The 15,555-nt window shown below is 38.0% G+C and overlaps 1 protein-coding gene across 16 annotated transcripts in view; it reads right to left on the bottom strand.

The window, feature by feature from the left end:
- The window catches only part of BBX (BBX high mobility group box domain containing), a 297,809-nt gene that overhangs the window by 12,850 nt on the left and 269,404 nt on the right, over window positions 1-15,555 (bottom strand). For 14 of the 16 annotated variants that reach the window (XM_061384983.1, XM_061384907.1, XM_061385839.1 and 11 more), the window contains 2 exons: window positions 9,239-9,328; window positions 7,825-7,884 (listed from right to left, as the gene is read on the bottom strand). The exons of 1 other annotated variant lie outside the window; for it this stretch is intronic. In XM_061384983.1, the coding sequence (XP_061240967.1) occupies window positions 7,825-7,884; window positions 9,239-9,328 (150 nt within the window). The remainder of the gene's footprint in view (window positions 1-7,824; window positions 7,885-9,238; window positions 9,329-15,555) is intronic. One more of the 16 variants, XM_061385913.1, reaches the window with a different exon arrangement.

The raw sequence follows: 15,555 nt of genomic DNA, 5'->3' as shown, positions 1-15,555 counted from the left end.
GTGGAGTAACATTTTCTAAGTGTTTGGATCTTGCAGGTTGTGGGGTGGATAAGTGTGTGTAAATATGAATAAACTGTGTCCCAACAGACAAGTCGCACACATGACCACGATCCCTATTTGAGATCCTTTTGACCAGCTAGTCTGGAGACTAGTCTACCAGATAAAAGAAGTTTCTTTCCTTCTGCGGATACTGAGGTTAAGTACGTGCTTCTTAAATTTACACTTTTATTTGTTTTCAACCTCCAGGTTGGACTGATGAGAAAAGAAATTGTCTGTGAGACCTGATCTTCTTTTATGCATACTGAGTGCATAATAGAAGGACCTGGCAAACACTGATGAAGCTAGCTCGTAATGAAACTCTCCCATTGGCAGAATTCAAGGACAAGATAATGTGCTTTAGGGAGATAATTTAATAAAGTACATGTCAGCGGAATTCCCTGAAATGTTAGTTTCAGGTTTTCTAATTGTAACATCAGCAAATCACTTAATAGCACGCACTTGTATCTTATTAGTCACTGTGTCAAGAGTAAGGAACACATTTGCCACCAAAGACCTTGCTCCCAGTTCAAATGGGTCAAGAATGCTGTGTCTCTTCGTTATTTATTTCCTTAGGAGTCTGTCCCTCTCCCTCCCCCTTTAATTTAAATTAAGACAGGAAGATGCAGATATGAGTACAAAAAGCATTTAGGAGTATTTCTTTGTAGTCAAGTTTCCTGACTGGGAGAAAGAGGCATCTTTCCATTTTTAACTGTCCAATCTCTTAAGACAGTTCTAGAAACTGTTTTTGACAAAAAGAAGGGGAGTGTGGGTCAGGAAATCAACTTGGAGGGCATCTGCAGGTGCTTATTAAAAGGTGGATAAGAAGGCAGACATTGGAAATAACACAGTATATGTAATGTAGAAAGACAAGCTAAAATAAAAGGAACACAGCACAAGAAATAACTCAAGGTGTGAAAAAATGCACTTATTGATATAAATACTTATATAGGCTTCATTTAAAAATTTTAATGTAGCCCCCTAATGGGTTTAGGTGCAGCCTTGAGAAAGGAGGCTACCAATCAGTAACAATTTTGCCCTTAAGCATTTGAAACCAGGCTTCCTATTCCAAACAAGTGGGATATCATTTCAATCACATCAAGAGAAACAATGTAAAAAGCAGAAATCATATCATGATTTGTGGCTTGGTCTTGCTATATTATTGCATAATAGACATCTGTGTGTGGACAGGCTTAAGATAACAGTTACTTAAAAACAAACAAACAAACAAAAACTATTTGGCAATGCTCCCAAACATATTTTCAAGCAAGTAATTAAAAATTAGGAAGAAGGATCCTTTTAAATTATAGATCTGATCAGGTCAGTTGTGGAATATTGATACTTTGCAGTTAGCTTCACATAGGCCAGTGGTGGTATATATGCATTAAAAAAAATTTTTTTTTAGTTTAAACTTCAATGAAAGCTACCAGCAAAATAAAAAGATAATTTGGTTAGAAACACTCCAAAAGTGTTTCATGACTCTGCATTAGCCCTGAAATTCAAGCCTCCTATATAAAGAAGCCAAAATCTGAGTTTACAATAACGTCATTGGATATTCATAAGCTTCAAAGTCTAGTTTCTTATCTAGGCCAATCAGTTGTCCCTTCTGACTACAAGGGGAAACTTGTGATCTCTGGTATGATCACTGGATTACAGATAGACCTTCCAGACAAAGCATTAACCTCTGCTCTCTTTTTCTTCCTCTTCCCAGAAAAATCTAGAACTTGTGGAGATAAGGGTGTAGCAGGATTCCAAAGATGAAGGGTGCATTAAATCCAAATTACTGCTTGTGTAAGAAAAGAATCAAAAAGGTCAGAGAAAAGGCATGGACACCAGAAAAGGGCTAAGAGGGTTGGGAAAGATGACCTGGTTTCTATGGCAACAATAGGGAGCTAATGGAAATATCAGTCCCTGAAGATTCTATTCTTGACTTTTTAATTTACTAACTGTGGGACCAGGGGTCTCAGTTTCCTCATGTAAAGATGGAAGCTGGATGAGACTACCTCTCATCCAGCCTGAAACTTCTTTTCATTTTGCCACACAGCCTAGAATCAAGGTCCTGGCGGTGTTTTCTCCAGTCAGCTCCGGTGTCTCAAGGCTGTGGGAGAGCCTTGACTATGGGACTCCCTTGACTGTCAGCTTTTTGTTTTCAGTGAGACTTCAGATATTTTAACTTCTTTCCAGTGGTTACTCATTTTCCTATATGTTTCCAGAAGAAGCCAAGGGTATGGGTGCAAAGGGTTTGCAAATGGGAGGTGAATCAGGCCTTAAAGGCAATGGGACCGGGGGACGCTCAGACACCAGCAGCCAAGGAGCCGCGCGGTCAAAGGCAGGTGGCCAACAAGATACCAGTAGACCACGGGGTCACAGGGATTGGGAGGCTGGGAAATAGTAAAGGAATGAATCAGGCTGTAGGCAAGTGAAAGATGAAAAAAAGGAGAACGCCCTAGAAGTTCTCATAAATCACTGCAAAGGAGGCAATGCCACCTCTCCAGACGCTGTCTTCTCTAAACCACTGTCAGATCGAAAAGTAATCACAGGGCCTGTAGACCATCCACACTGGAAAAAGGCATCTGGGACTTCCCTGGTGGTCCAGTGGTTAAGAATCTGCCCTCTAATGCAAGGGATGTGGGTTCTATCCCCGGTCGGGAACTAGATCCTACAGGCCATGGGGCAACTAAGTCCATGTGCTGCAACTTGAGAGGCCCAAGGGCTGCAATGAAGAGCTCACAGGCCAGTTAAGACCCAACACAGGCAAATTAGAAAATTTTTTTAAAAAAGAAAAAACTTCAATATAAAAAAAAAAGGCATGTAATGTGATCTTCCTGTAGCTAAGAGGAAAAGGGCAGAGTGAGTCTGTCCCATGCTCTGACCCATGGGTGACCCCTAGAACATCTTGTCTTATCTGGTGGCCTAGACCGATGACAGTCTTCAGGGTCAGTGCTCAGGGAGAACCCTTTCCTAACACAGAAGAATTGGGGAAAGCAGGTAAAGCTAAGTCAAAGACGTACAGCTGAACTTTGAACAACACAAGTTTGAAATACACAGGTCCTCTTGTAAGTGGATATTTTTACATTAATACATACTACAGTACTATGTAGCCCACGGCTGGTTTAATCTGCAGATGCAAAACTGCTTATACGCAGGGCCTAGAGGGCTAGCTGTAAAGTTACACATGAATTTCTGACTGAAGGGGTGAAGTGGGGGGTGAAATGACTGTTCAAGAGTCAACTACAGCTGTTTGAGACAGAACAGTAGATCTGAGTCCAGCAACATTAACAAAGAGAAACTATTTTTATCATCCTCTCCAACTAGCTGGTTAAAGGATCTCAGGCAGGAACCCTGAACACATGTAGAAATTGTGGTCTACTGGGACACAATTTATCTAGATTTACATACACTGTCCTCCCCACCAACCTGCAAGATTCAAAACAAAGGCTTAGTGGTGCAAGAAAATTAATCAACAGAAACCTCAATTAAACAGTCAAGAGACCAGAAGGGGGAGCTCTCAAGCCTTGTGATGATAGTAGAGCCCAACAGGAAGAAAGACCTTTCTTCTTTCCTGGCTGGGACTCATACAATGAAAAGCCACACACTTGATTTACCATAGCCCTCCCAATCCCAGTTTCTTTCCCCCTCTATAAACTCTCCTTCCTTTGACATATCGGGGCTTGCACACCATGGTTGCACACCCCAAAGTTAAATTCTCTGCTGATCCAGAATATACTCATCTTTGCTGCAGAAATAACTGGCAGTCTGTTAGTTTCAGGTCAACAGTGGTGAGAAACAGGAAATGAAAAAAGCTTAGGGGAACAGCCCAAAGACCTGTACCAAGACAGCAAGATTGCTCCTTTCCCCTGCCCCTCCCCCTGCGCTAAACTAATGGAAATGTGAGAAAAGGAAGGTTTTGTCCTCTAAAAACAAATTAGTCATTTTCTCTTTGGGCTTGTAACTGAACACACAAACCTACCCAAGCACTGCAAAACAAGTCCACAGAGCTGCTTTTTATACTCCATAATAATCATAATACACTTTGAGCATATCATGTGAGAGTGATAATGTGAGCTGATTCCTGGAGTAACATTAGGAATGTGGCAATAAGAGACTGTCTTGTTTTCCAAACTCTGCTCCCAAAATGTAGAGTCAGTTTTTTGGTGAAGGAGCATCGCACTTGTACTGTTACCCCAGGAGGCCATTAAAATGCTCCAGAGTCATTAATTCACATGCCAATTACAGGAGTCACACTTGCACTGAAATTATTATAGCCAAATCTGGACTCTCACGGCCATGGGTTAATCTCCCATGAGCTGAAAATGCAGTCAAAAGCTAAATGGAACACAGGAGTCAAATGAATGAGCCTTATCTAAGACCCTGGGGGACTCTGCTGAAGTTAGAAAGCAACTACTCTGAACTTACGAAGACAGATCAAGTTAGCCTGACTGTGTGGATATTTCAAAAATCTAACTGTAAACTAGACTTTTCTTCCCTGTAATTACATTTATATAGTGCAAAGAAACTAATTTTATGGACATACATAGTCTGAGATTTCTTTTTTTTTCTTATAAAAGATAATACTTATAATTCCAGCAAATGAGGGCTACCCAGATATGCCTGAAAAATGTAAAATGTAGCGGTCACTGTGCTTTGGTGCCGGTTTCTTCCCTTCCTGTTTACATTGGCCAGGCTTCAATTCCTTATCAGGTATTTGAAGCTGATAAGGTCTCCTTAAATTGACTGGAGCTGCTGTTAAGATTCATTTATGCAAAAAGTAAACGTGAGAACCCCCTGGAAACATAAAACAATATTAAGTAGTAATCATCCCCATCAATATTATTACAATTAGAAACCTCTAGCTTAAGCATGAACTTATGACACTGTAACTTGGTGGAAAGAAAACACAGTGGCAGAGGGAGGTCACCTTGGTTTTTCTGAAAATTTTACCTTGAATTCTAGCCTATAAGGCAATCTTTTTTTTTTTTAAATGATTTGCAAGTTTAAGAAGTGGTTCAGCAATTTGGAATTTTAAAAGCATGGGGGAAATGCTTATAAATTATAAGCTTAGCATTTAAACCTCAGATGTGACTACTAAACCCCTGAAAATTTCTAATATTTTAGGGGAGAAAATTCACAGTCAATTGTACTCAGGATAGTGTAAGTAAAGGATAGTGAACTTTAAGTCATCTAACAGAGTCAGAAGCAGCTAACAGCTGCATATGTAGCCTCAGTGGAATCAATACTTCATTTATAGGCATCTGTTACAAACTTCTAACGTCTGTCTAACCTTTGCCCAGGATAGCCTACACATGCTACACTGTCCTGATTACGGTTTCCTTTTTCTGTCCTCATAATAATCTCCTAGATGAAGTTTTAACAAGGAATGACGTGGACACATATCACATAGTCACCACCTGAACAATAAAATGGAGGGGATGTTATAAAAATAAACAACAAAAAGTCACTTTAAATTACTGGTTAATTCCCAGGGCTCAATCTGATTCCTTTTTGTCTGGCTATGTAAAATGAATTTGCACTCTATGCTAAAAGATATGCAATTTTCAGTGCCTATTCGCCAAAGTTTCATTCCATACACATTAATAATAAATATAATTAAATATCAAAGATAATAAATATTTCCAACTAAACCCTTTTGATGCCTAGAAGATTAAAAATTAATTTACATTTCTGCCCTCCAAATGGCAGAAATTTAGGGCTTCAGAATATGGTATTTTCAGCATTATACCACTCACTAAAGTTATCACAGTAATAAAATCATCAAAGTGTTAGAGAGGAAATGAAATGTACAGTTCATGTATTACTGTGCCTTCTCATTTATTTCACCCCTAAACAAACATATTCTACAATAGAGAACAAATGTGGAGAGTGAATCCTATGAGGTTAAAGGGTCTGTCCTACCAGAAACCACGCATTAGTGGTAGGTCTGGGATTAGGAATCAGATCCCCTAATTCTTACTTACTCGCTCTTTTACCACCCTGCACATGTTGTGATACCTCCTTTTAGATGAGGTAGGGTTTTCACTGTTTTAAAATTAAAATATTTAGAACAGCATCATTTCAAGAAAAGAGTAATATTGTCTTAAATGCCTCTTTCAGATTCCTCTGATAGTGCATCAGTGCCTTACGTTTATCAAATCTGTGCAGAAGATATTTTTAAAATACACAAGTGTGAATGTATATCAATTTAGGGATGTAGGATTTAATACTGAGAGTGGCACAACAATTCACATGTTGTTTGCCAGCAAAGTGCAGAAATGATACTCTATAGAGGCTGTGAATGTGAAATAATAAGTCAGAAAGGAGACATATTGCTGGCATTTTCTCTAAAAGCAAAATGACATAAAAGCAGACATGCAGTTCATGTGAACTGTACCAACCAAACAATGAAAGTTCACGTTAATGATGAACTCAAATTTGAATATTTTTGACAAATATATTTAAAAATGAGTGTTTTTTTAATAAAACGTGTACAAAATACACACGTTTAGGCCACGTGTGTATTTTAATTTTTTCTCTTTCAACAAAGGAATGAGAGTATATTCCTTGATTCCTTTGGGAATCAAGAGACATGGACTTGTTCATCAAGTTCCCCTTTGTAGCCATAAGTAAATAAACCAAAGGGGTAAATCACAAAGATCATCATGAAAATCTCTCCTAATTTTCAAATGAAGTGACTCCTCATGACATGTTGGAAAAATGTTCAGCTTTTTAAAAATATCTAAATGGAAAAGAGTATCAGTGGGAAGAATGGACGTATGGCTTTTTACCCACCGCAAAATCTTCATTTACCTGTAGTTCAATACTTAGGAGGAATTATATAAAGTCACAAATATGACTGTGGGAAATTTGAAATAAAATCTGCACTTCTAACATTTACCAGTCAATATGGGGCTTTTCTTTGGCTACCAAAAGCCTCAGGGACATTCCCTTTGATCACAGTCAAGAGGAACTGGGCAGTGGGTTGGGGAGGAAGGCCAGGTCAGGAATCACTTCTGCAGGGCTCCCACCTCCAGGAGAGCCCTGCGCTGCTCCATTGGACTTCCCAAGAGCATCCTCTTGCAATGTGAGCTGCAATACTGAATATTTCCAGTTTTGAAACCTCTAATTTGGGACTTCCCTGGTGGCCCAGTGGTTAAGAATCTGCCTTGCAATACAAGGGACACAGGTTCAATCCCTGGTTGGGGAACTAAGATCCCACATGCCACGGAGCAACTAAACCCGCACAGTACCACATGCCACAACTAAAAACCCAAGGCAGCAAAGTTAAAAACAAAAAAACCCCTCTAATTTCTGGTTATTGTGGTTAAAAATCCCCCTTTCACAAATTAAACTCCACAGCCTGACCATTAGTAAGATAAAAATTTTGTCACTTTTGAATTGGTTCATAGTGCTTTTCAGATCTAATATATCCTACTTTTCTATCTATTCATTCAATTAATTTTTAAGAGTTTGATATTGAAACTCCAACTGAGTCTTAATTTATCTACTTAAAAAATAATTGTTAATACCTAATGGAACTGTATGTAATTTTGTTTTGTTTTTTCCAAGTCTCTGGTAAAAGTGTTATCATATTTTAATAATTTAAAAAACTTAAAAAAGCAAAAAAACTATCAATTTTGATTTGAAAATTAAAAATAACTCAAAATTAAAAAATAACAGGTCTAATGCTGTTGCTTAATTCTGTATAAATTGGTGTCTTTTTAAATCTACAAAAACTATGCCATTTCCAGCATAGTCTACCTGAAACGATACAATGAATGTTGCTTCTTTTACCTTCTGTAGGGTGAATGGCATCCAAGAAGAGTTGCTTGCTTGACCATTTATCCCCACTTCCTAAAAGCAGTAACAGAAAAGGAAAATGAACCTCTACTCCTAGTACAGACACATACACTATAAAAATAAGACAATCCACAAAACCACCTCAATAAAAAAGCGTTATAACACAAATGAAACAGAATTTTACTTCAACTATTTAACTCTCAAAACCATATTTGCCAACTAATTAGGCCGTATCAGAAATGCATTAAAAGTAAACAAATTTGCATTTTATAAAAACATTGTTGGATAATTTCTATGACTTTAATCGAGATTAACCTCGAGATTGGTTAAAAGTTAAAGATAAAAGCTGACATTTTACCTAGAGAGAGTTCTCCACTGAAAGCAGAGAATAAATACCAACATATAAAACAAAACTAAGAGGCTGAAATGCAGGTGAAAATAAAACTCAATAAGTAAAAGGTCACACACAGGAACACTCAGGCATGTATGTCTACACACGGAAGACAGCTGCATTTAAAGCCTCATTCCATAAACACGAAGGACTCCACATCTGGCCATGCAAGTAGGATGCAAATGGGCATCGGATGAGCAGGCTCATGGCAGTCACGACACTGACATGCAGGAGATGCTCGAGAAAGACTGACTTCCAGGACACGTGGCTGTACTGAACCAGACGGGGAAATTTATCTTCTGTGTGAGAGAACAGAGGCCTGAACTGTAGAGAGGGAAATCTTTAGATAAGCCCTGAAGAGGTTCAAGGGCCCATCCAGATCATGACAATGACACCGATGCTCAGAGTAAAGGGAGGGTAGAGTGCGTATGTCTCTCATGCCCTCTGGAAATAATGGTTATGTGACTGAAGGAGGTGGGAAAAGCCTGACAAAGCTAAGTATATAGATAGAAAAAGAGAGAAAGACAGGTTACGACGTAGGAGTGGAATCCCCCTTGACAAGGATCCTCAAGTGTCAGAGAAAGTATAGAAACTGTGGGACTTTCATATGAATATGAAACTGGGAAGATTTCAGGAAGCAGGAAATGTGGTCCTGCTTTGACGGCTGCCAAACATGAGAAAAACGAGAACAGTCAAATGAAAATAAGTGGAGAAGAGCTCATGAAGACTAAATTTAAAAATGTACCAAATACAAATAAAAAAAAGCAGTTTTAGGATTCATATGGAACTCTGAAACTAGAGACAAATAAGGGATTTGAGTACAGAAGTGGAAAAGATTCCTCTTTGCAATTAGCTGCAGAGTCTAGAAATAATGAATGTGCCTGCGTCAGAGCTGATGACATTGAAGCAAGCAGAGGGGAGGTAAAGGCGAAGACGGTGCAGTGAAGCGTCACTCAAAGATGAATCCACAATGGAGGTGGCTGGGAAGTCTTAATGGAGCATGGAAGGCACCAATACCTTTTTCCGGAACATTAGGCTTCTCCTTTTTGTGCTTATATTTGCTGACAATTTTGTGGAATAAGTTCTTTTTCTGAGACTGGAAAGGACCTACAGACAATATTAATATAAATATATTTAAAATTTACAATGCTTCATAAAAAAAAACTCCGTGTTTCTAAACAATTACACCCTCCCCCAACTTGTAGAATAAGCAAACTGATTCACAGGAAATGTCATCTTGCATCTTTTCTCATCCAACTCGTGCTTAGCTCCCTTCCCTAGATTTACTGAAAAACCAGTGAGATTTTCCTTAGAAATATATCTGACAGAAGTCTCCATTAGGGCTGGGACGCCCTCAGCAGAAACTGCAGATGTAGTGGCTAGAGCAGACCACAGCCAGTAAGGGCAGTACAGAGGTAGTCTGTAATAAACAGAAGATTTTACTTTAAGATTCCTAAATATCACGAAGGCAAGGATGACATGGACATTTTGTTTCTCCTAAGTAACTGCTCTTCACAAGGACAGAACTTTGAGGATGACTTTCAGGTTGGCCTGATAGCATTAGATAGCTTTCCATCCTATTCTGAGGATATTCTAGGAAGAAAAGATTGATTTAAAAATAGAAAAACACTTGTCAAGACCTTTTTGTGGAGGGTGGCAGGGGGACGGGAGTAGGGAATGGGCAGAAATCTCAAGCTGCATCTTAGTTTGCTCAGATAAAGAAAAGAGACTTGGGATTTTTCAGTCACCATCAGAAATGGCAACAGCAGCACTGACCTCCCCAAAGCAGGTTGCTTTCTATACTTTGAGGATATTCCTATGTGAAACTGACAATCATCTTACATAACTTCTGTTTCCTCATGTGTAAATGGGGATAATAATAGTGCCTAACTCACAGGGTTGAAGTGAGGATTTTAAAAATTAGAAGCTCTCTAAGCTGCTCCTGCTGCATCTACCCACCTACCAGGATCTGCACCCACGTGCCCTGTCTTCCTGCCAGAGGCAACTATCTGTGCTCCTGTCTAAAGTATACCATCAAATGGTTTTCATGTTCCCAAATATTTGCAGCCGTCATCAATTTGAGGACATTTTCACCACCTCAAAAATAAACCTCATATCCTTTTAGCTACTATACTCCTCCCTACATCTATAGTCTCTGTATCCCAAACTGCCCTGTCTAGAACCTCCACTACAATGTTGAATAGAAATGGTGAGAGTGGACATCCTTGTCTTATTCCCTATCTTAGGGGGAAAGCACTCAATCTTTCACCATTAAGCATAATGCTGGTTGCAAAGTTTTTTTTTTTAAGTCTTTTATCAGATTTTTAAGTTCCCTTCTGAGTTTGTTGGCTGTTATCATGAAAAAGATGCTGGATTTTGTCAAATGTTCTTTCGACATCTACTGAGATGATCCTGTGGATTTTTCTTTGTCCTTGTCCTACTGCTATGGTATATTACAGCAACTGGATTTTTGGATGTTAAACCAACCTTGCATTCCTGGGGTAAAACACCAGTTGATTACAGTATATAATTCTTACATGGATTCAGTCTGTTAGCATTTTGTTAAGGATTTCTGTGCCTACATGTGTTAGAGAGAGTGGTCTGCAGTTTTGGATTTTCTTGTCTGTGTGATATGTTTGTCGAGTTTTGACATGAAGGTAATACTGGCTTCTTAGAATGAGTTGTGAAGTGTTCCCTCCTCTTTTAATGTTATGAGCAAGCTTATGAAAAACTGGTATTAATTATTTAAACATTTGGAAGAATTCAGTAGTAAAGCCATCTGGGTCTGGTACTTTTTTGCTTACTAAGTTCAATCTTCATACTAGTTACAGGTCTATTTACATTGTCTATTTCTTAAGTCAGTTTCAGTAGTTTGTGTTTTTCCAGTAACTGCCCATTTCATGGAGGTGGTCTAACTTATCAGCATACAATTATTCATAGTATTCCTTTTCAATCCTTTCCATTTTTGTGAGGTTGGTAATAATGATTCCTATTTCACTTCTGAATTTGTTTTCTTTCTTTCTTGGTCAGTCTAGTTAAATGTTTATCAAGTTTGTTTTTCTTTTCAAAGAATTAGCTTTTGGTTTTAATGACTTTTCTCCATTATTTTCCTCAGTTCAGTTCAGTTCAGTCGCTCAGTCGTGTCCGACTCTTTGCAACCCCATGAATCGCAGCATGCCAGGCCTCCCTGTCCATCACCAACTCCCGGAGTTCACTCAGACTCAAGTCCATCGAATCAGTGATGCCATCCAGCCATCTCATCCTCTGTCGTCCCCTTCTCCTCCCGCCCCCAATCCTTCCCAGCATCAGAGTCTTTTCCAATGAGTCAACTCTTTGCATGAGGTGGCCAAAGTACCGGAGTTTCAGCTTTAGCATCATACCTTCCAAAGAAATCCCAGGACTGATCTCCTTCAGAATGGACTGGTTGGATCTCCTTGTAGTCCAAGAGACTCTCAAGAGTCTTCTCCAACACCATGTTCAAAAGCATCAATTCTTCGGTGCTCAGCTTTCTTCACAGTCCAACTCTCACATCCATACATGACTATTTTCCTATTCTTTAATTAATTTCATTTCATTAATCCCCTCTCTAATCTTTATTATTTCCTTTCTTTTACTTTTTTAAGTTTAGTTTGTTCTGCTAACAGTGTCTCAAGAAAGGTTAGGTTATTGATTTGGTATCTTTCTTCTATTTTAATATATGAATTTATACCTATAAACTTCCTTATAAGTTATGCTTTAGCTGTACCTATAAATTTCAGCATGCTATACTTTCATTTTGCTCATCTCAAAGTATTTTCATATTTCCCTACTGATTTCTTCTTTGACTCACTGGTTATTTAGAGTGTGTTGTTTAATTTCCACTTACTTTTGAGTTTTCTGAATTTTCTCCTGCGGTTAATTTTTACTTTCATTCCACTGTGGTCAGAAAACATAATTTTAATCATTTCAGTCCTTTTTGTTAAATGTTCCAGCATACTGTGTGTTCTGGAGACTGTCCCATGTGTACCTGAGAAGAGTGTATATGATGCTGTTGTTGCGTGGAGCATTCTATATATGTCTGTTAGGTCTAGCTGTTATACAGTGTTCAAGTCTTCTCCTTTGTTAATCTTTGACCTAGTTCTATCAAACCTATTCTTTTTCCATATTACTGCTCACCTTCTGAAACATTATTGTTTAGGCTTATTTACTGTCTGGTACTCCCAGACAGTATATGTAACCTCCATGGCAGCAGGGTTCTTTGTTTTCATTCAGATACATTCTACATGCCTAGAATGGTGCTTAACACATGAATGATTTTCAACAATATTGTTGCATGAATAAAGCTCTTAAAACACTGGATGGCATAAATAAAGAGTTCAAGAAATGACAGTTGTTGCTATTATTACTGATAACATAAAGGTTTACAAGTGATTTTTGAGGACTATACCAAGTCATCCTTCTAAATAACCAATAACAAATATTCTGAATTGGGTGGTAGTGGTTTGAAATGGAAACAGAAAACACTTCTTATTTGTTTTTTGGGGTTGGAGGGAAGTGAATGAAAAGGGAAAGAAAATAAATTTAACAGATACAAAGACAGTATATCATGTGGATGATATACACTAATACTACAGAGGTTCCTTATAGCCCATTTGCCATCATTCATATGTATTTTATACAATCCAGGAAGCTGTAAGGCTGGTGCACATGAATGACAGATGCATGGGCAATCATGGAAAACAGAAGCAGAAGAAAGCAGAAAGCAGAGAAACAATTCTGAGACTTCTCTGGATCATAAGGATCCTAGTGATTTACCAAGGGAAGATAATCTAATGATAACAAGGCACTGGCTCACAGGGAGAATGCTTTTGTTCATCACTGTGAACGAGGACAATGGGATCAGGAAATGGCTCACAGAAACAAACTGGTTTGATGTATGGAATGGGTTAAGAAAGAAGAAAAGAATACGTATTTTCAGACCCAACCATACTCGGAGAAACCTAAAAAGTATAATTTAAGGACAAAACTTAATATAGAGCTTGTCAATTTTAACATAAAAAGAGAACATCCAGGGAGGTTTAGTACCCAGAAGAGCTTCCGTAAAGTTATATTTTTAAACAGCCTTGCTGCTAGCCATCCCGAACTATAAAACAAATCTAAGCAAACGACAAGTTCAAATAACTTGAAGGAGTTTGATATGAGGATAAGATACAAGGATATTCACTGAAAAGCAGTAACTTTAGTCAAGAAGTGAACGATTTGACTCCTGTCCACCAGTATGGTATACATGTTTGATATTTTGTTCAAGGAAAATAAAGTCAAATTTGTAATAAATAGCACATATACTACTATTTTTCCTTAATTATAATTAACATAGAAATGTCCAAGGAGGGAAAAGAAGGTAGGAAGTCAAAAACAGAGAAAAGAAGTTGAGAAGGAATCTTTCAGAAAGCAAACAGATGGCAACTGTCTTTCCATGAACCACCATCTCAAGTTTCCATGCCATCTCATTCTCCCATCTTCCTACCAAACCTCTTGAAAGACTGTTGGTACCAGTTTCCACTTCCTTATGACAGAAATCACCATTGCTGGCATACAAACTAGCTTAGGACTTCACCAACATTTTTGGGCAGGATGGCCTGTATTTTGAAGATATCAATTTTTTTTGCATCCCAACTTCACAGCTGGGTAAAAAATAGCAAAGACAAACTGTAATCTGGGACGGTCGGAGGCGTGCCACAGAGACACGGATAACAACTTTTTCAAAACATTAATGTTGTTCATGGTTTGCTGAAAAATGGACATGTTTTAGCTAAGAAGTATAGTGACACAGAGCCCTTTTAGTATTAGTATGGTATGAAAATTTTTCAAGGTCAGCAGGTGAGGTGAATTAAGAGAAGCTTGGTTTGGAGAACTGCAGTAGGAAACAAGTGTTAGGCGTAACTTGAATGGTGGTGCCAATGTCCAGCTTCTATAGTTTCATGTTTTTAAGCTATAAGAAGAGCAGAGGTTTTACCCTAAGACTAGGCTGTCATTTCGGTAATGAACACGTAAGTAATGAAGGGCCAATGAAACAGTAAATTCCTTTGTAATAATTTATAGCAAAGTGGCTGCTGAACATATGAATCTGTGGGCTGGAATAAGTTTAAGTAAATGAACCACAATCAAGTTAGGATTCATTGAGGAGGAGCCACCTTATTGGGCTAGACATGCATGTCTTGTTAAAAAACTCAGGATTATATTAGGCATACCTTTTATACCTGTAAATGTGTTGTCACCATGCTTAAGAAAATGTCTAGGGACAGTGAAGACTCTCAAATAGCTACAGGGCAAGAAACAGAGTTCTGCCCAACCTGGAAGCAATCACTTCCTGACGGGAAAGGGATGGCCTGATTTTCATCACATCTCAGCTCTTAAACATTATTAATATAGTCAGGTAAGCTCAATCCCAAACAGGGGATTCTGTCCTCAGTCTTTAACATTGTAAACCTGCTTCTTTTATTTCCATTGTGATTTTCAAAAATTTCAAATTCTTTAACCGTGGAAATTTGAATCTTGCAGAGTAAGCGTAAATTGGAAAAACATGAGAAAGATGAACAGTATGTTTGTTAATAGGCTAAAAAACAATGTGAAAAGATAAAAGAGATAAGGAAGGAGAAATTGAGTCAAGGGTCAAGCTTGGGCATAATTTAAACACTCCAAATTGAGCTCAATTAACTTTTTCTTCATGACCCTACTTGCTTGAAAATTACTATTTTACAGAGCACTCTGACTTCTGATACTTTTTTAAAAAGTGCTTCACACATTAACAGTATACTTAAAATAATTTGTCAAAACAAATCTCTTAAGTTACAATTAAATTCAGATTTATAATTCAAAGTTTTCATTTGAATATATACAAGTAACTGTGTGAGATAAACCAGAAAACACGATAGAAATGGGCTACTGCAGCTGACCTGCATTATGAATGAGAGATAACTTTCTGGATAATCTTAGAAGCAAAGGGAGAGTCTATGCCTAAATCATCTATATACTAAGCCTACTATAATGTAGCCTGGACCTTGTTAGAGGAAGGTAGACCCATTATATACACTTAAGGAACAGGGCAGAGACAGTAGAGGGGATGATGGAAAAGGGAAAGATTACTTGGAAATACAGATACAAATAAGATGACCACTGGAAAAATACAAGTATAAACCCAACTAGGTCCTATGATCTTGAGGTATATAACTATATAAATGCATACATAAATATTTCTTCTAGAAATTACATTTCATAAAAATTCTATACATTTTATATAAACTGGAGTAGCTTAAAAAAAAAAAGAAATACCTAGTATAAGGCAGGGAAAAATA

Source organism: Bos javanicus, chromosome 1 (assembly GCF_032452875.1).
Source record: "Bos javanicus breed banteng chromosome 1, ARS-OSU_banteng_1.0, whole genome shotgun sequence".
NCBI classification, from domain to species: domain Eukaryota; kingdom Metazoa; phylum Chordata; class Mammalia; order Artiodactyla; family Bovidae; genus Bos; species Bos javanicus.
This window is presented reverse-complemented; position numbering and strand designations above follow the sequence as displayed.